This window comes from Acipenser ruthenus, chromosome 26 (assembly GCF_902713425.1).
Source record: "Acipenser ruthenus chromosome 26, fAciRut3.2 maternal haplotype, whole genome shotgun sequence".
Lineage (NCBI taxonomy): Eukaryota > Metazoa > Chordata > Actinopteri > Acipenseriformes > Acipenseridae > Acipenser > Acipenser ruthenus.
The window spans coordinates 15313153-15334123 of NC_081214.1; the positions used below are offsets into that span (position 1 = coordinate 15313153).

The window sequence follows — 20971 nt, forward strand, 5'->3', positions numbered from 1 at the left end:
TTTCCATAAAAGTATTTTATTATCTATTTCTACATGCATATCTGCCCACATTTATGTTCCACATGGTGTATATATATATATATATATATATATATATATATATATATATATATATACACACACACACACAGACACACATATACATTATACCACTTTATATAGATAACCAAAAATACTTACAAGCAGTTTTACCAAAAATGTATACAACAGTTCCTTTAACAAGACATATATTGAGTTATTATAAACTGCAGGCCATACATACATATTCATTAGAACTTACAGTATACCTGAAAGCTGCTGTGTCCCTTTTCTTCAGCCTCAAGAAAGAACCGTTTCAACAGCACATCAGATAAGAACGTTCAATACAGAAAACTCTAGCAACCTTCACCTTGAAAAGCCCCACAGCCACATCATTTAACATGCAGGGTGGTTATTGGGTCTGAACAGCAGTGCTGGATGAAGTGTATTTACTGAGGAATAAGATTTGGCAGGTAGGATTTACACACCACAATTGTAACCCATAGGGGGTGCTAATGAACACTAAGTTGCATTAACTTGCTGCTGCAGTATATACAAGTAGACTTGTCGCTGTCAGCAACCAGGCAGTGTGGGGAAGCAATTAAAAAGAGAATCAGAATGCTTGGTTATATAGTCAAAAGTGTACTAATCCAGCATTTTGCACTATCACTAACTACACAGATCTCAAATGTGCAGTTTTGAAAGAAACACATATTCTAGCATGTTTAAACATGATATTTGGAAGCTCTTTTGTATACCTTATTCTTGGGTAATCTGCTTCCTCTTGTGGATCATTCCACCACAGCAGTGTCTTCTGGGTCATGTTACTGAAAGCATGTCAGTCAATAGGGGAAGCAGCTGATTTCTTATTGGCTAGAAAAGAAGCCAGTAAAGGGGTGGGGAGAATTTCACCCTCTAAGCAAAAAGTCACAGAACGTGCAAGACAATCTAAAAGCATGGCTTGTAAAACTGAGATTTCTTTAACCTCTAACCTTCAACCAGATAGCATGTTTTAAAATGAAAATAGATGTTTACTAAAACATGGCTTTCTTTCAAAACTGCACATTAGATGAATGGATGCGAGACATTTCATGGAACTATTTTGTGAGCTACAATTGCTTTAAAAGCTGGCTAGACAAAGTTCTGCTATCATTCCTTTAATAGGAACCGGATGTGCACTTATGGGCTGAATGGCTTCCACTCTTTTGCAACTTTTCTTATCTTCTTATGTGGTAACTAACAGCCGTTCACCTCTATTGCAGTTTAGCCCACAAGTGACTTCATAAGCACCCTGTGTAAATGTGATGGCTGCTAGTGGCATGCTGTGCTGTACGGTAGTGAAATAGTAATCAGAGGCAACTGTGTGTAATGCTTTTGGAAAACTCTCCTGAATTCACCTGAAATGCAAGGGATATATTGTGAATTCTCAACTAAAACAGTAGGGGGAAAACTCACAAGAAACAAGCCAACTAACTCGTCAGTAGCCTTTTCAAATTCCTGTTTCCCTTACAAAATAAACCCTTTCAAGATCCTGATACTATAAACCCCATTTTATTTGCAAGCCAATAATTTGGTTCCTGGTTCTTGAAGTCACGTGACACTGTGACCTTTCAACTTTGTTGGCTGCACCTGCTTCTATGCAAAAGAGTTGAACGGGTACGATTTCCCATGATTTCTCAGAAACCAGGAATATGCTGCACATGTTTACACTACTCCTCTTTAGGACTTTATTTACTGAATAATCTATGGTAATTGTAACAGGAATCCTGTCCTTTGCCCTATAGAATTCCCATGATTACTACAGAAAGAGTCAAACACCAAAACTCGCTATACAGGCCAGTCAAGGTGAGGCGGCCGTTTCACTGACCTTAAAGCACTCTTTTACTGTATAATAACACAATCTAAACATTATGTAGGACTCTTTAAGGATTGTTTTTGTAAGGGTTCCTTCAAAATCTCACCAATTCAAAGGCTTCTGAATTTAACATAACGTTTACAGATGAAAGGGATACGGCACCTCTGAATACACAATACTGCAGCTTTTCATCTGCTACTGCAAATGCATCAAAAGATACAAGCAAATACAACAACTTTGGGGTTTTTTCCCCCCATGTGTAGTAGGACAGATTGCTCAAATTTGTTTTATATTCAAACATATTTTATTCTTTAACCAGCAGTGGAATGTTCTGTACACTTTTCATAACACTGATGTTGGTGATTATGTCCAGTGCTTATGTGGTGTATTCGTGTGAAATGTTACTGCGCAGTAAAGATGAAGCAGACTAATACAGGAAGAGCATGTAATAACAGGTTATGAGAAGTGGGTGCAGGCAAAATAACTTTCTTTTCATGAAAAATAGACATTTATAATATATATATATATACAATGAGTATGGGTGGGTAACACTGTGTACTTGTTTCTTCCAAGGAATGTATTAGTTACACGTACTTCCTTGTATGATCTGTTTTATCCTTGTAGTTTTTAAAATAAAAATCAGTTTGGTGGATATTTATTTATTCAATAAGAATTTCTTAAGTTCAATTCAAAAGCACAAAATAAATGTCAGATATTTACTGCTGATATAACTGTAAACGTTTTGAACAATATTAAATTCTAATAATTTTCTCGGTTTCAGAATCCAGCTGTGCCAATAGAATCCTGTAATGAGATCATGTGACCCACAGAACAGGAAGTGATTAGGTACCAGGAAACACCAGCGGGTTTTAGTCTATGTCATTAAAATTGAAATAACTACATAGCTGTGATTACCAGGAAACAGAAATGTATGATAAAAATAAAAAAAAAATCTCGTCAACACAATGGAAGGGGGAAGTGATAAGGTAGATCATACTAATATAAAGTATGAACATTTATTTGAAAGCCTTGGTTATTATCAGTAGTCCTACAAACACAGGAGTTTATTCCTTAATAAAACTGCAGATTTCCCTTAAGAAAGCTCTAAATTAAAAGAACAGACAGCATGTGTGTTTTTTTCCATGTAACAGTTCATTTCTGTGCTAGCTTCACAATGTTAATCCAACCATCAGTCCACTACGAAATCATGCACTTACATGACACAGTTTGGTGCGCACTGTACATTAAAAACAGTCTCCTTTTAATTATTCATTATTACCTTGAACAAATGCTTACTATTACAGTAATTCAACATCAGCCGTTACGTACAGCACTGGGCTATTTGTATGACTATAGTTATACACAGATAAGCTTGCAGGAATAAATGCTTCATTGATTGTACTAAGTTACCCTGTTCTTTGTTCCGCTTGGCTGTTCAGCAGCTCGGTTTATTTTGTGGTGAGCGAGTGACCAGCTGACCTGGTATGTATCCACGGCTAGATCTGTGTGGGGACAAGACTGCATGAGCTTATTTGACTTTATAATACACCTCGGTATACAAGAAAGTAAAATCAGAAAGGTCTCATGCCTGCCTAGCATATATTCAGACTTATCATCCCACAGGGCTTCAACTCAGGCATTCAGGTTTCTCGATTGCAAGTGGCTGAAACACAAACCTTCCGCGCTTCTGAAAGCAATCATCCATGATTTGAAAACAGTCAATCAAAATTCTCAAGGTAAAACTACAAGAAGCTAAGTCAGGTAGGCAAATGTTTCGGCTTCTTCAGTGTACTTGAGTCGGTGCAATTTAGCATTGATTGTCTTTCTGGCAAAAAAGAAGTTGATCTGCCGTTAAGAATTTAGCATTCTGGTCTTGTCGTTATTGTCATTTTGTATATGCTCTGACAAACGCTCCCACAATGACACCCCGCAACGCCTTACATATGTATTTGAAAACTGCATTTGAACTGACAGTTCTCAGAAGGTTGCTGACTAGGGCAGTGGCAGCCCCGAGGCCTGGTTTGAAGCCCTGGTCCCTGCTGTCTCAATCAGACCACTCATTCTCATCCAGCTCCGAGTCGTCGTCTGATTCGCTGTACTCCACCGCGATGCGGCGTGACAAGATGGTGGCCACATCGTTCGCCACCGGCTCCTTCTTCGCCTCCTGCTCCCTCTGCTCTTGAACTTTTCGAAGCTGAATACCTGGAGGGTGGAGAACGTTTTGTTCATTAAAACTGAAAATGTTACACAGGGTGGATGTCACTTGGTATATAAGTCCCAGAGCACGGAATATGCCACTAGAATATACTTTACAAAAGTGTCCCATAGTAAAAGCATAACAAAGCATACTGAAAGAATGATAAAGCAAAGATAAGCATTATAATGCCCAGGGAGGTATGGTAAGGCTTATTAAAAAAAAAAACACTTCAAATTCTGGTAAACCTTTATAAGGTTCAGATTTTCCTAGTTTCTACAAACTTCTGCAAGGAAATCTGTTCAGATTCATTCCCCAGTTAACTAATAACCCAGCTCTACAGTGCATGCAGTGAGCCACCGGCCCCTGGAGACTTTCATTAGAGTGCCAGTTTCTCTTGCTGTATGCTGTAACGCATCATAATGAAATCCATCCTCAAGGTCCACCATACCTTTCTACCATGCTTTATTCTCAACATCGGTACGGCTGACTGCTTGATAAAATCATACCTGGGAACCTGGGTACGTGTCTCAGCAACTTACAAAAGTGGTTCTCTTAATTAGCCTTTGCTCTCTTTTCAATGAAAATGTAAATTATACTTGGATTTTGAACCGAAACAGTATACAGTACACCCTTGCTATAACGCTCTTCATTATAATGAACCTTCAGCTATAACGAACCTGGCCCCTGGACCCCCCCCCAAAAAAAAGATAATATAAACACACACTGTAAACATCCTGGTCTGTACGCACAGGATGCCACCTCTGCAGTGAATTCAACTCTTTTGTTTAATAAAAAGCACGCGCTGTGTAACTATGCCTCCAAAACCAAAATCATTTCATGTTGCAACAAAGCTGGAAACTATATTGATCGTTTGAAAAAAGGAGTAACACAGGCATGAATATAGGTTGTCAAAAAGCACTGTTTTTTGGATTGTTCAGGAACCATGCGGCAAAGCAAAAATTATTTAAAATAAATAAATAAAACTTGAGGGTCTGATTAAGTTTCCATGTCGGGTTGATTTGGAATACAAGCTCAGTTTGGGATTCTTACATGCTGGATTAAGATTTGGTGCACTTTGAAACGATTCATATCAGATTGATTTTGAATAAAAGTTCAGCTTTAATTCGGGATTTTTGCTTTTTGTACTGCGTTTTAATTCTTTAGCGAATAGGATAAAGCAAAGACAGAATACATGAGACAAACAGGTGCATGCAATTCTACTATTACTCCAACAGTTTATCGTTCATTTTGATTGTCCTTTCACTATAAGGAACCCCTCAACATAACGAACAACAGGTTTGGACCCCAACAGGTTCGTTATAGCGAGGATGTACTGTATTGATAATAAAGCAGTATTTAACTGAGTTATAGGTGTATGTGTTATACCAACTTGTAGTGTGTAAACACATCTTGGCTTCCACCCTTGGGCCAGTTCACTTCTACTTGTGCTGATATTTATCCTATAACCTTACAGCATATAATACATTCATCCTTTTTATTAAACAGTGAAACCAAAGTGCAAAATATGCAAACAAAGATGTGTTGGGAAAAGCAGATTGCATTTGTAATGTAACACAGCAAGCGAGCTCCCCACCTCTGCGAATGGCTGCGAGGAGGTCGCTGCGCGCGTCGCTCATGGGGACGAGTGGAATCTGAGACTTCCGTGAGTCCTGCGCTGCCGAGGGCGAGGCGGTGTGGGCAGTGGAGGGGGGGGGTGTGGGGGGGCCCGGAGGGGGAGGAGGAGGGGCCACAGGAGGGCCACCAGAAGGGGGCTGAGGCGGGGGAGGAGGGAAAGAGATAGGGGGGGCCGGAGGGGGGGAGGGGGAGTACGGTCGAGACACCGCAGTGACAGTACTCGGGGGCAGAGGGGCAGGGGGGGCAGCTGGACTGTCGAAAGCGGTCTGCGCTGAGGGAATGACAGGGGGAGGGGGAGGAGGAGCTGGGGGCACAAAGTATTCCGGGATCTGCTTGGCACTAAAAAAACAAAACAAAAAAAAGAAATACAGATTATATACTTAAAGGGTAATGATCTACTTTTTTTCTGAATATTTATTTTCTTACCTGTTTAATATCCTAGTATGTGTGTTCTGTATTATAAGACTTTTGAAGGCTGAATTTAGGTGGCTTGAAAAAAGGACCAAATTTAATTTCTGTACCTTTAAGTAACGTATATAGTTCATTTGTGGCACCTACTGGGTTGTACTCTGTGGAATATCTCTCAGTGCGAGGAGGGCAGAGAGCTAATAATAGAAGTACCTGACTGTGTGACATGTATGTTATAGAATGGAACTGGAACTACTGCAGGCTATGTATGGGCTGAAGCATTTGACTGCTATAATAAATGTGCTCTGTGTATGTGTCTGCACTCTCAAAACTTTCTTATGTGGTATATTCAGTCTTCCCCATCTCCCATGCCCTGTACAAAGGAGTACTGAGTGAACCCATACACATGCCCTGGATCAGAGCCTTGCTCCTCGCATTGCTCCCTAATGCTTACATTAGTTTCTTAATGCATTAGGTAATCAATATTGACACCGCAATCACTGTGGAGTTTAATTCATTTGTTTATCAGGCTTGAATTCCGATGGATTTTTGAGGCCTGCTTTTTAAAGTAGCGATGTCTATTTTTGTTGCCTCACATTTCGAATTCAATGTGCTGCAAAAGCAAGGGTTGGGTCAGAATATATCCAGTTTATCACTTTCAACACTGCAGTCTTGCAGACGGGTAAACTGATCAGGTATATACCTGTATATACAGTCAACCCCTATTACTTCAAAAGGGACTGTGGAAAAGTGTTGAAAACAAGCAGACTTGACTCTGTCAGATGTTCACCTGGCAACAACAACCTAGCAAAATAATCATTACAACACACAAGCACTGATACAACAGACATGCCTGTTTTGCTTTGTAACTTACTTACATGTGAACCGTCTATTCTTAGGATTTTTAGATAAGTGATATTAGGAGTGGAAATCAGTTAAGTGTGACAATAACCAAAGTGATATTATCAGGAGCTTGTATTTTGTCCAGGGCATTTCAATGTGTGGCTAACAGACAGGGTGTAATTGACAGGAGTGATATTACAGGGATTTGATTCTCTGCAGTTCTTGGAGTATATTCCAGCAGACATCAGTATAATCCACATCACCACACAATCCGACACAAGTGATAGTCAGTGCTTGAGAGGCACACAAGATGAATGGCAGAAAGAGGGGGTTCAAATCAGGAGGGGTGTGCACCTGCCTTTCGGGAGCACTGGATTCACAATAATGTGAAAACAAAGAAATAAATCAATAAACAAAGAAACAAAGAAAGAAATCAATCAATCAATAAGGCACAGCTCTCCGGTACCTGTAGTCCTTGGCTGTGGGAGGCCGCGGTCCGTTGAGTGCTGGGTCGGGGGGCAGGGGCACGTGGGGCTGCTGCACCCTGCCAAGAGAGCTCTGCCTGCCTGCTGTGGTGGCCGGGCCCCTGTATGCACGGTCCAGTGACTGGGTCTGCACTGGGGCCGCCAGCAGCTCCTTGCTGTCGCCGGTGGAGTAGGAGCTGGACGCACTCACCTGCTGGGAGGGGTGGTTCGGACTAGCAGGGTAGGAGTGCTCTGCATCAGAGGCCGCAGACCTGTACAAGGGGACATGTAAGCTGTCATTTTCTGCTGGTGAAAGTGGAATTTGGCTTGTGAAACAGTCTCCGTGTTTCTATTTCCTGATCGACAATATACCTGTGTGGTGTCTGTGCTGGCTTTCTGGATGTGCAAGAGATTGGAGGAATGGATGTTCATGTCATGAGTGTGGAAACCCAATGTAAGAACAGGGCACCCTGGGATCTGTAGTTCTGGAGCTGCTCAAAACAGCACAGGCTCTGGGACATATTACTACAGCTACCACAATGCCGTGTGCAATGAAATGTAAAAAAAAAAAACTATACCCATATAAGACAACTTAATTGGTTAGAGTAGGGCTGTCTTTTTACAAAGCTCTGAAAGGAGTCAAAATACATTTGTAGGTCCATGTATGTATGTCACACTCCCACTGTGAACTTATGATATGCTGTTCTATATATAAAGTTGGTCATGCTGATCTGCTTTTTACATGATACTGATAGCTCTAATTTTGTATTCACAGCTGTGATGGGGATATGTGGGTTACTGACAAGTATTCATGAAATGGCATATCTAAAAACCTTGAATTAATTAATGATTTATAGCTTCACTTAAAAAAAAAAAATCTCTAAAGGATGTGGACTCCCTGTGACACATCAGTCCATTTTATAGATTTCAAACCTGATTTCTAGCACATAAACACCACCGCCACCACCAGGAGTGACCCAATGAAATCAAGATGTGTCCCTTTCTAATTTGAGTAGTGCACCTGTTGTCTGGAGAGAGCAAGCCCTCAGAAGACACAGCGTGGTACGGAGAGGGGGAGAACCTGTTATCGGGCCGGAACTCCTTGTCGTACGCCATCAGGTTCCACACATCGCGACGGTTTCTCGCCTTGCGCACCTTCCTCACTTCTCGGCTCGGGTCCTCCACCTGCTTCTGCTCCTATAAGAAACAAGAACATGTTAAATCAGCTTCCAAGCCAGCCTGTAGAGAATGTGGACAGAGCTGAGCTCAATCCCATTGGAAGGCTTACAGAACCACATTGCTTTACCATAGCTGTATCCCGTGATGTGCGCATCTCAATGATAGATTTAAGGGATAACGGCAATGCTATGGAGAGTTTTGAGGTACATATTTCCTGTTGTAAAGTGTTTTAAGCATCAATAAAAAATAAACCAGACCCTTTTTCAAGTCAGTTTAGCTTCTTCATCTATAACCAAGCTTGTAGTCAAGCCCTTCCACTGCTACATTATTAATAGCTGCATGTCTGGCTTCTAGTGGGGTTGGACGAGAATGACAGCTTCCCCTTATTATCATATACTAAAAATGATCACGGTTAATGGTGATTATTTTAAATCATGTGTTAACTCCCATTAATTGTGACTAATAAGTACTTCTTTCTCTGTCGCAGACTCTTCTTTTTAAATGAAGCCATCTCACTGTTCTCTTCATGTAGAATGTGTTGTCTGCACTACAGGAAGATCGAGGAACAACACATCAGTGATCTGATTCTTTTGCTTCAGATGACTGCCACAGATCTGATTATTGCCTGCATTTACTTGTGTATTTAATACCTTTTTGTACAATTCCAGTTCATAAAGTAATATGGTAATAACCACTTATTGTTTTACTTTTGAAGTAAAAAAAATACACTGCAAGTCTCTGCAAAAATGCATACGATAATCATTTTACATAGGTATACCCTAACATGGACTTACGATGCACGAGAGTTACCCCTAAAGAAAAGCCATATACGTAATTTCCTCGTGAAATAAGAATATTAATTGGAAATAATTGGGGAAAAAAACAATAATGTGACCATATCAACCAATACATGATTTGGTGCATGATTAAGATAGTGAGGTATATCACTAAATTACAACAAGAATAAAAAAGCAATGGTATTCTTTATTGACAAAGGCCCTGTTCACAACATTGTAAGGACTGTTTTTCTAAGGACTGTTTTTATAAAGAGAGCCTATAAAGAGTCTCCTAGATCAGGTGTAGCCAACCCTGGTCCTGGAGTGCTGCAGGGTCTTCTGGTTTTCGTTCCACCCGAGTTCTCAGTTACTTAATTGAACCAATTGTTTTCTTAATTGGTCAACACTAACATGTTTCCTAGGTCTTTGATGATTTAAAGAGACCCAGAAAACCTGCAGGATTGTGGCTCTCCAGGACCAGCACTGGCCACCCCTGTCCTAGATTGAACAGCACTTAAACGCCTAACTCTCTCAAACAGTTGAAAAGCGGTTTCATGAACTGCAAATTGAATTGAATTAAACAAAACAGTCCTTAATAAAACTTTCCCTGAGGGAGTTCATCTTTCAGCAGAAGCTAAGCAGGATATATTCTAATTCTGCCAGGTGTCAATGGGCAATGTTTCACTGCACTAGCACTGTGAAGCTCAGGGTTTACCCTCGCTCTATATTTGTGAACAGTAGTAAACACAGGTGACGAGTTCAAATCAAAGGTCTTACTGGGCTGTATAGGGTGCTTCTGGACGGGGTGGCTGTGGGCTGGCTGCCAGGCTGCAGTTGGATCAGCCTGGATTTGGGCCTAACTGGCTCTGCGGTGGGCTGGCTGCCTGTCTGGAGGAGAGGGAAAGCCTACTTGGTTAGAAACTCTGTGGAACTGCCCACTACAAGACAGCATAGGAGCACAGCGACTGTAGCAGCATCACCAGCTTGTTAGCCAGAGCTAGATTGGATAGCGCTGGCCCTTCTTTATTAAAAGGAATCTGCATCATTTTCATAAAAAAAAAAAAAAACGCAGTGTAACAAAAGGATACTTTTGTATAAGACGGGTAAGTTACGTCCAAAAATGAAATATCTTTAATTCAACTACTGTAGGGTATATTTGTTGAATTGTTTTTTTCCATGTATATTGAATCCTATGTTGACCCACTGGAGCAATTTTGCAAGTTTTTCTTTCTCTGCATCCATTTTTTTTGTGAACGTCATCTTTAAACAACTACAGTCTTCAGGGTGTTATTTAGGATAAGGATATAAGCTAAATGTTAAAATACGTTATTGTTTTAAGATGGCGTTCATATTAATAAATGGATGCAATGTAGGAAAAATTCTCTCAAAATAAACAATATTGCACAAACGGGCCAACATAGGATTCTATATAGATAGAAATGGGCCGATAGACAAGTTCATTTCTACAAATATACACTATGGTAGTTCCATTAAATCATTTCCATCGAAAATATTTTATTTTTGGCCATCACTAGTAGGCAAAATGACCATCTTATAGACCCTTGTCCTTGAGAGGCTCAACTTGAAGGTCAAAGAACTACAAAACATTTCCAGTAAATCTTACTGAATTTGTGTGTTACAATAATATATACAAAATGTATTGATCTCTCTTTGAAAGAATTTCAACTCTGCACTTCGGACGCCACAGGATAAGCTGTGATTGGTTCCTGAGAAGTAGAGCCAAACTAGAACTTATCTGGGGGTTTCAATTCTAGTAAAACACCCAGAGGCATCTGCACAGTAACCAACGGATGCTTTTCCAGTGACTTCAGTCAAGTGAGCTTGTGGCAGAACTATCAGACACAAGCACCTTCTCAGCAGTTGCCTGACAGACCGACAGTCCCTTTGAGGCTCTGGAGCTCCAGGTCTGCATGCACTAATCTAGACAGGCGTCGTCGCTGTGGATGCCTGCATTGTGATTCAGGAAGCTTCCCTCTGAAGTGCCTAATACATATACATGAAATCTAAAGAGAGACTGGAAACTAGATGAATTTAAGCCCATCAATGCATGTCCCTTCTTCGCACAGCACTTCCCCCTATTAAAAATATTTAGTAATTTAGCCATTTCCCTGTGTTTTTCCATGATTTTACTATGCATTTACCACAGTTTACCATGTTTTTAATATGTTTTGAGCTCTCTGTCTTTTACCTTGCTTACCTACGCTTTACCATACATTCAGTATGCTTTACTACACGTTGCTATGCTTTTACCATGGTAAACTTTTATAAGGACTAGGGCAGTATCTATTTTATTTATTTGTTTAATATGTTGTAATGAGCATTGCATGACAGTGCCTCAGTGTGTTGTGTTTAAAGCCCTTTGGCTGGGTGTCACCAGTTGGGTAATAGGCAAATCTCTATAGCAATTAACCATTGCCCTTAGATGAACTGAAGTTATATTAGCAGCCCTATCCTATCATACCTATAGATTTTTAAAAAATTAAAATGCTGCTTCTTGTTACCTACTCACTTCCTGTGATGTAGGTAAATGATGTGACACCTTTGCACAGGAAGTGATTTAGCATCAGGAAGCAGCAGCATCTTGTAACTCTATAGAATAATATTTGCATACACCCAATTTAAGTAATAAAAGCATGCATAGCTAATGCTAGTATGAGGTATGAAAATACATTTTAAAGCACTATTTTTAGGCTCAGTACTAATATCTCCCTCCTAACATTCAGACTGTGCTGTTCAGGGTGGCATTATTAAGCTCCACCACTGTATACATCCCTAAAATCTCCCTGATTGAACACTGAGAAAGGTGTGATAACCATACAGAAACCATAACATACCTCACCTACTATTAAGCACTGACTTACTGTGCCAGCATACCGCCTGGTGAGGTACAGCCCATGCACACTCATTCCAATTCCCTTCCATAGTAGACTCCAAAGCTGGCCCCAGCTCCCTGGTATATATAAAGGATACTGAGTGATTGGAATACGCTTTTTCTTCGTCGCAGGAGGATGTCCCAGGAAACCACAAGTCTTGACAGGGGCGAGCTGTTTATGTAATGTCATTCTCCTACTACAAATTAAAACCGTCTACCACGAACAATCTTTCGATATTCTGTTTATACCACAAACATATTTTTTAAATAAACAGAATAAAATGTGTTCATTTTTTTTATATTAAATCAATTAATTCAGGATTATTTTACCTGGCAAATCTTTACTTCATTTTCAACAGACTATTCTTCGACGCGGATTAATTTCGAACCATGTTTATGGCCTCTAATGCAGCCGTCTTTTTAGATAGACCCTTGAGCTCAGTCTGTCAGTTTGCAGCCGCCCTGTTGTTTCCTAACGTTACTGGTGTTAATGAAGGGGCTACAGTCTGTTTGGATAAATCAGGCAGGCAGATCATGACTAAACTCGTTCTCAAGGAAATTGGAGTCCAAATCAAAACAACAATAAAATCTGAAATGATTTCAGACACTTTAAAGTTGTAAAAAGATTCTATAAAACGATCTGTGGCAGTATTGTTTGAAGTACCGAGGCCAAGCTCCATCCTGAATTTCAGCATCACACACCACCGGATTCGAATGTAATCAAAAACACATTCGAAACTAATCCCAGTAAGCATGTTATTCCACTTATGTTATCCCACTGATGTTATCCCACATATCCCACGCTACATATACCCACGCTTGTGGTATAAATATATTTACCTTCTGTCTCCGTTTTTCCTTCCTCTTGTCTTCTGTGGCCTGCAGCATCTTCTCCTTCCACAGGTTGAAGAAGTATGAAGGATCTGTGTAAAACTTCAGGCCGTCTTTCTTGTCATCTCTGCACAACACAAGTGTGAGACTCCATCAGTGTCACTTACACTCCAGGCAGGCATGTGCAGGGAATGGCCACTGTATTAGAAGCCTAGTCTAGGGAATATTGTTGGTTTGGTAAAGAACCAATTCCGGGTCTTTGTGCCAATCAGATCCTAAAGGAAGGGTCCCTGCATCAAATATTGAATAATGCATTCCAATGGAGACATTTCAGTTTTGACTACATTTGCAGTGTAATGAATCGACATCTCAGTACATTTAATTGAATGGAGTCAAGGGCTGAATGCGAACCGATAACCGAAAGTCTTACCATTTGACTAACCAGCAAGCTCTGTCATTGAGAGGCAAGTACGTGTGTTATGCTGATGTCAGTATTATTAACTCAACAGCCGCTAGGAGGAGATCCATTACAGTAAACCGTAGATCAAATGTTTGCTTTTATGTAATAGGCTAGGTGGTGGCACTCTGAAAGGGTTTTAATCCATAGCCTTTCATTCACTGAGTGGCCTTGCTTTTCTTACATTGGAAACCCCCATCCTTCATGGAAGCAAGTGGCTTGATCTGACAGGAGATAGTGACACTGATTAACTTTAACAATTATAATCAAAACAAGTCTGTGTAAAATGTGCTTTTTCAAAGCGGTTGGCAGTTAAGGGTTTATTTCTGCTGATACACACAGTAGGGATGGAAAATGGGTCCTATTTTATCACACTCCTAAGAAATCTAATACAGTGTGTCCATGCTCACCTGTATGGGCTGAGGATATTGAGTGGAGGAGGCTTGTCACAACGCTGGTATATCTCCATCACCGGGTTGGGAATAGAGGCCCGCGAGACCACCTGCTGGTCCTGGACTGTGGAACTCTTAAACGCTTTCCTCATGTTGATGTCCTGAAGTGAAACTGGAAAGGAAAGAGAATGCTGTGTAAATAAAGAAGGGCAGTGACACGACACAAGAGAAACAGCACAGCGCCCCCTCTTTATTACACTATCTAAGAGAATGCTGTGTAAATGAAGAAGGGCAGTGACACGACACAAGAAAAACAGCACAGCGCCCCCTCTTTATTACACTATCTAAGAGAATGCTGTGTAAATAAAGAAGGGCAGTGACACGACACAAGAGAAACAGCACAGCGCCCCCTCTTTATTACACTATCTAAGAGAATGCTGTGTAAATAAAGAAGGGCAGTGACACCACACAAGAGAAACAGCACAGCGCCCCCTCTTTATTACACTATCTGAGAGAATGCTGTATAAATAAAGAACGGCAGTGACACGACACAAGAGAAACAGCACAGCGCCCCCTCTTTATTACACTATCTGAGAGAATGCTGTAAAAATAAAGAACGGCAGTGACACGACACAAGAGAAACAGCACAGCGCCCCCTCTTTATTACACTATCTGAGAGAATGCTGTGTAAAGAAGGGCAGTGACACGACACAAGAGAAACAGCACGATGCCCCCTCTTTATTACACTATCCGACTCGCACACCACAAAACAGTAAAACATTGAGTACAGTAAATTAGTGAAGGGCCCTCGTTCAGTAAAGTGCAGAACATGACAAATTACTGCAGACAAGCGCTAACTGTGAATTAACCGAATATGTGAATTACTCAATCATGAAATAACAAGGGACTTCAATTCTTAAAAAAAACAAACAAAACATTTGACCAATATTGAAGATCGATAAAATACATGAAATACAATTATAGCCTAAATATTTAATGGGGCACTGTGACAGGAATGGACGAGTGGTGACATCAGACCAGAAGGCGGCACAACAAAAACAAAAGGTACGGTGCAGTGGCGCGGGCGCCGGTTTATTTAAAGCAAACAAAAATAAATAAAATATTCAAACAGAAAACACTTGCTCACCGAGCAAAATAAAAGGTTAAACAAAAACAAATCACGAACACAAAATCAACAATAAATAATAAATAAACCTCAGGTCAGGCTGGGCAGTCGCTGTCACTGTTCCTGTATGTTATAATTTAGTTTCGGTTTTTAAATAAATTTCTCTCGCTCTCCGTCTCTCTACTCGCTCTCTCCTCTTTAACACCCACCCCGAGTTAGCGAGCTGCAGGCTTTTTATAACAGGTGACCATCTCCCGATTAGCAACAAATTAAATCACCTAATTAATTCAGGAGTTGGCCACCTTCTGCACGAGTTTTAATTATTACTCCTGGCAGAGGACGAGCACCGATCTCGCCTCTGCCAGGACACGTTTTAAAAATAAACAAAACAATAACACGGCGGTACGCCGTCATCTTTACATAAATAATTATTCCTGCGGCGCTCGCCGTCATACATTTAAATATAATAAAACAAATCATAAAACAAAACAAATACAAAATACACTGCACAGGGGCGGAGGGGGAGACCCCGATCTAAAAATAAATAAACAAACAATATACAGGGCTGCTCGCCCTGTTACAGGCACAAAATGTGTATAGTTGACACAGCTAATGCAATTTTATGTAGCTATAACAAAATAAACTCACTTCCTGTGTTACAGGTTATACTTGCTGTGTATGCTGCACATAGACCACTGTGGGTACCTATAATCTGTCAGGTAGTGAATTATTGTAGATTTTATACAACTGACTGGGTAAAGCTATCTGTTAACACACAAGTTGTTTTTCTGAAGTGGCATAACCTGTGACATAAAAGGCTAGTCAGGTTATAGAATGTTTTTGTTTAACAATTATTTTTTTTCCAATTTGGAATGTCCAATTATTATTCAACCTGGCTCACCGCTGCAATCCCTAAACTAACTCGGGGAGACGAAGACGAGCACTCACGTCCTCTGAAACTAGTGCCATCAGCCATCCGCTTTTTTTCACTCTGCAAACCCGCCGTGCAGCCATATCCAGAACTCCAGTACAGGCTGGCCTGCAGACTGCAGGGGTCGCTGGTGTGCAGTGAGCCAAGGACTCCCTAGCCGACCTAACCCCTCCCCGCACGGGCAGTGTTTGGCCAATTGTGTGCCGCCTCCCCCTGGGAACTCCCATCCACGGTCGGCAGTGGCATAGTTTGGATTCGAACCAGCGATCTCCAAGCTATAGGATGCATTCTACAGCGCCTTTACCGGATGCGCCACTCAGGAGCGAATAGAATGTTTTTTTTAATATTTCATTCTCAGTTAAAATTATATTGTATGGATCATTGACAGTGGACAATACAGAGACAGGACCAGGGCTAATTTCTTAGATTTATGACGATCTAAAAAACTCGATTGCATCTGGATAGGGTAGCCATTGTCGACCTCTGTTCTGTCAGACTCTGTGTGAGTACCTTCAATTGTCTATGAAAAGGGGCCGTGCCGTACCCCACATATGAAGGTGTTGGCTTGGCAGCATTGTCCTTTTATGTCTCTGGGTCATTTCAAAGGGTCACGGGTGGCTTGATAAAGAGGGTTAACGATTATATCAGTATCCCACTTAATCAGGAGCAGCTACAAAATATTAAAAGGGAGTTTTATGACATTGCTGGATTTCCCAGAGTAATGGGAGTCATTGATTGCACACGTTGCACTCAAATCACCACAGCACCATGCGCATGTGAACAGGAAGGGGTTCCAGTCACTAAACGAGCAGGTGATTTGTGATGCATCCTACATCTGGAACGCATGTGCACATTTCCCTGGCTCCTGTCATGACACATTTTGATACAATCCACTGTGTTTAATCATTTCAGAGACCCAATACTCCAGATGATATATTAGTAGGTCAGTAAGACTAATTAGATAACTCAATATTTGTAGTTATGAAAATATTTTAGCCTTTTCTATACATGTGGTTATGAATGATGAATGAATTTATTCACTTGTTTTAACCATTTGTAACCTAATAGAACGTGTATTCTATTGCTAAAATGATATTCCATTATTTGCAGCCAGTGCAATGTTACTACCAAGAAATTATCAATGCAATCGTAGCCTATCTGAACTCTGGATAAGTACATTATATGATAACTGACCTCTACTGTAGATTTTATTTGAATTATACAAATAAAAACCTGAGTAAATAATTAAATCTTGCCATTGAAAACGGCATACTAGATATAACACTGATGTTTGAAAAATCCCCCCGATGTATCATAGTGCTTTCCTTTTTATCAAGATATTTCCATTTCTTTTCACATTTGGGTCAGATTTATTGAGCCTTTGTTACAAGTACTGCAATATACTGTAGCTATTTGGGAAGGAATGAAAGTCACTTAATTTGATTATAATTGCATTCATTTTCATTATTGAACTGCCACTGTATGTGTACGCAATAAGCTCTGAAAGACAGTTATATAGACAGTTCATCGCTTGCATAAAGAATATGAAAATGCAGCCATTACAAAATGAAAATGAACAAATTGACAGCAAACGCCATGACACACAGGGCTCAGTGTTGTTCAAGTCTCCAGCCTTCGTCTACATTCACAGTGTCTCTCCCTCTCAAGTTCGTTGTGATCAGTGCTTTGATGGGAGTCTGTTATCCTCTTTGTATGTAAAGTGTCGGCACTCATTCTAATTCTATTCGTGGTAGAATCAACAGCACTCCAGGGTTCTTCTTCAATAGAACTCATTTTGCTTCTACAGGTTCAAGTCCCTCTGAGACACAATGGGCCTGATTTGATTGCTTTGCATCCCTTTGAAAGCTTTATTAAACGCTGCTATGCTCCGGGGCTCCCATTTGCAAATAATCAATTCCTATTGCATTGGGTCACATAGGTGATGTTTGCCTGCATGAAGTTCTATCAGGTTAACACCTGTTGACAAGTTGTGTGTGTTGCAGGTATAATGACATCACACATGCGTTTACAATTATTATTATTATTATTATTATTATTATTATTATTATTATTATTTATTAGCAGACGCCCTTATCAAGAGGGACTTACAATCGTAAGCAAATACATTTCAAGTGTTACAATACAAGTAATACAATGAAAATATAGGATGGTAGCACTAGTATTCCAGGGGAAAAAAACACTAGACCCTTATTTTTTTTTTAGCACAATGTTGGTTTACAACAAACTTTAGAGTGTCAGTTTGTGGTAATAAAGGTGGAGCTATACTAATATTTTGGATGTCACGCATCATGTAGTATGAACTAAACACACACCGTTTTAAGAAGGGTGTTACAACGACTTTGCAAGATATCAGAATATTACACAAACGCTCCAATTGTAGCTACCTAATCACGGTCCCCTGGGTGTACAGGGGGAGGCTGTGTGGTCCAGTGGTTAAAGAAAAGGGTTTGTAACCAGGAGGTCCCCGGTTCAAATCCCACCTCAGCCACTGACTCATTGTGTGACCCTGAGCAAGTCACTTAACTTCCTTGTGCTCCGTCTTTCAGGTGAGATGTAATTGTAAGTGACTCTGCAGCTGATGCATAGTTCACACACACTAGTCTCTGTAAGTCGCCTTGGATAAAGGCGTCTGCTAAATAAACAAATAATAATACAATATGTAATGAAGAAGTCTACTTGTCATCCTAGCTTCTCTCTCACTCTCTCTGTCCCTCTCTCTCTGAGAATGGTTAAGTGTTAATATTTTGAAATGCTTCTCTTAAGCTTCACCTATAGCTCAACACAGATTTCGAAAGTGGTTGTAGCAAACAAAACAAGTCCATAAGCCTTACCTGTGCAGTACCGAAAGAGAGGCATGTTGGAGCAAACATGGATTTTCCTTCTAATACAATATCTCTTAACTAGGGTTAAGAAATCTCCAATTGCAATGCGCTTCTTTTGTCATTTCACTTGGAAGACTTCTTTCCTGTCATTAACCGAGCTGCTTCTTTCAGCCTGTAACATGCTTTGACCCTGAAGCCACTGCTGAAGTGAAATGACCCAGGAAGTGAAAAAGTTACATACTTCCTGCAAATAGGACAAGCAAACTGAGTACTTTCTTTAACGAAGTGTCAGGTATCATGTTTTAAAATGAAAATACACGTTAGCTGTAACATGTGCTTCTTCCAAACCTGCCTGTTTGAGATTCTCATAGCCAGTGGAATGGTCTGACAAATAAGGTTTATGAAATGATGTTGTGTGCTACAGCCCCTTCTATGTGCTGTGTAAAGCTGTGGAGATACTAATAATACCAATAAATACAAAATATAAACAGCACTTGATTTTATTCTTCTCAAAAAATGATTTCAGAACAGGCAATATATTTTCTGCTTGCTGTTTCGGTTTATGTATTTGAAAACTAGATGTCTTATTGCCTAAGCTCAGAACTGTACACACTTTACATAGAAATGAGCTGAAGACTGCAGCAAGGGGTGTGGCAAACAAGACACCTGCAAAATGAACAATCAGCAGCATTCTGCAAGAAAGCCTACATTAACCAATCAGCTTATCCACCCCCGAACGTGTCGACAGTGCTGTGTCAATAATGAGTAAGCTCAGTACAGTATAGTGCGCCCTCTTCTTTTCACTCTTTGACTGGAAATAATGTAAAATATTGAAAACAGTGCATTAGTGATGGGCCCTAATGCAGTAAAACAGTCTGACAGTCAACATGGATGAATTGTAAATAAACCAAATTAGGGAATTGTGGAAGGAGCACTGTATTATATTCAGATTGAGAATGTTTATGTCCATTAGGAAAAGGGTTGTCACTATTGGTTAAGGCTGCCTCCTAAACATTGCCAGTTTGAATCTCTTGCTGGTCTTTCTGTTGCACTACAGTCACACACTGACTGAAAGACAATTGCATAAAAGCCCTGTGCAATCCCTAATGGTTATGTGCATTTGTAGCTGTTTCTTTGTGTGCGTCTCTAAGATGCATTGCCCTCCAGACACGCCCCTTTCACATATGAGTTCGTATTTCCCTGCTGGGGCAGGTGATATATAAATACATGGTATTACTGTGATACAGTAATTCCCCTTTATATTTAGAACACGAAACAATGCTTTATAGCTTTCATTTAGAGCTGTTATTTTTGATGTCAATCCAAAATGTGCAATGTTTGTAAACCTTAAGCAGTACTATTGTCAAAATAATGGAACAAGGGTTTACCCACCCAACGGAACAAGGGTTAACCCACATGTGTTACAATTCAAACTCCACCCAGTGGTCTAGGTGCACTCAGACCATTGGCACAAGGTGAAATATGTGCACATGAACGTAAATAAAAAATACAACTGCGTAGAAGAAGTTAAGAGAGTAATAATGTTAATAAGGCTCGATTTAACGAGTATGCAGCTTCACATGACATCTCCCTTACTGGTCTATGGTGTTTCAATCATTCCGGCTGGTTGCTTCCATGCTGCGGTATGCTCATTTTTTCTCTAAATCTGACTTTACCTGGCTTGCTTTGAGCTTGTCTTGAATAATTTGGGAAATTAACAGCCTTTTCTATGGCCTAATGTAATAACTCCCCTCACCTCCAGAGAGCTTCACCACACTTCACAAACTCTACCCCTCCAGAGAGCTCCAGTATGCTTCACAGACCCTCTTACCAGCCACAGCAGCCTTTGTCTTAGCTGCTAATTGTTGACCTACCTTCTTCCACGGTGGAGTCAAGCTGAGTGACTTTAACAGCCAGGAGGTCGACCCTGTCCTGAAGATTATTCATCCTCATGCAGAAGCTGTTTGCTTCATTGAAAAGCTCCCCAAATATATCTTCAGCATGTCTACCTGCATCAAACACACACAGACAAAGACATTGTTTCATATGGTCTGGCACGCTTCAGAAAACCCCACTGGACATTTTTCATTCCAGAGCTGAAGTCATTCAAAGCCCCACATTGC

General features: G+C 40.4%; 1 protein-coding gene across 5 annotated transcripts in view; it reads right to left on the bottom strand.

Moving 5' to 3' along the window:
* The window catches only part of LOC117430258 (actin-binding protein WASF3-like), a 43102-nt gene continuing 22131 nt past the window's right edge, over window positions 1-20971 (bottom strand). Inside the window, exons 3-10 of one of the 5 annotated variants that reach the window (XM_059001098.1) lie at window positions 20723-20857; window positions 13967-14120; window positions 13109-13226; window positions 10153-10263; window positions 8442-8617; window positions 7423-7692; window positions 5665-6044; window positions 1-4075 (exon numbers count right to left, since the gene is read on the bottom strand). In XM_059001098.1, the coding sequence (XP_058857081.1) occupies window positions 3918-4075; window positions 5665-6044; window positions 7423-7692; window positions 8442-8617; window positions 10153-10263; window positions 13109-13226; window positions 13967-14120; window positions 20723-20857 (1502 nt within the window). In that variant the 3' untranslated portion in view covers window positions 1-3917. Of the gene's footprint in view, window positions 4076-5664; window positions 6045-7422; window positions 7693-8441; window positions 8618-10152; window positions 10264-13108; window positions 13227-13966; window positions 14121-15163; window positions 15288-20722; window positions 20858-20971 lie in introns of those variants that run through there. The other 4 variants (XM_059001100.1, XM_059001103.1, XM_059001102.1 and 1 more) reach the window with 4 other exon arrangements.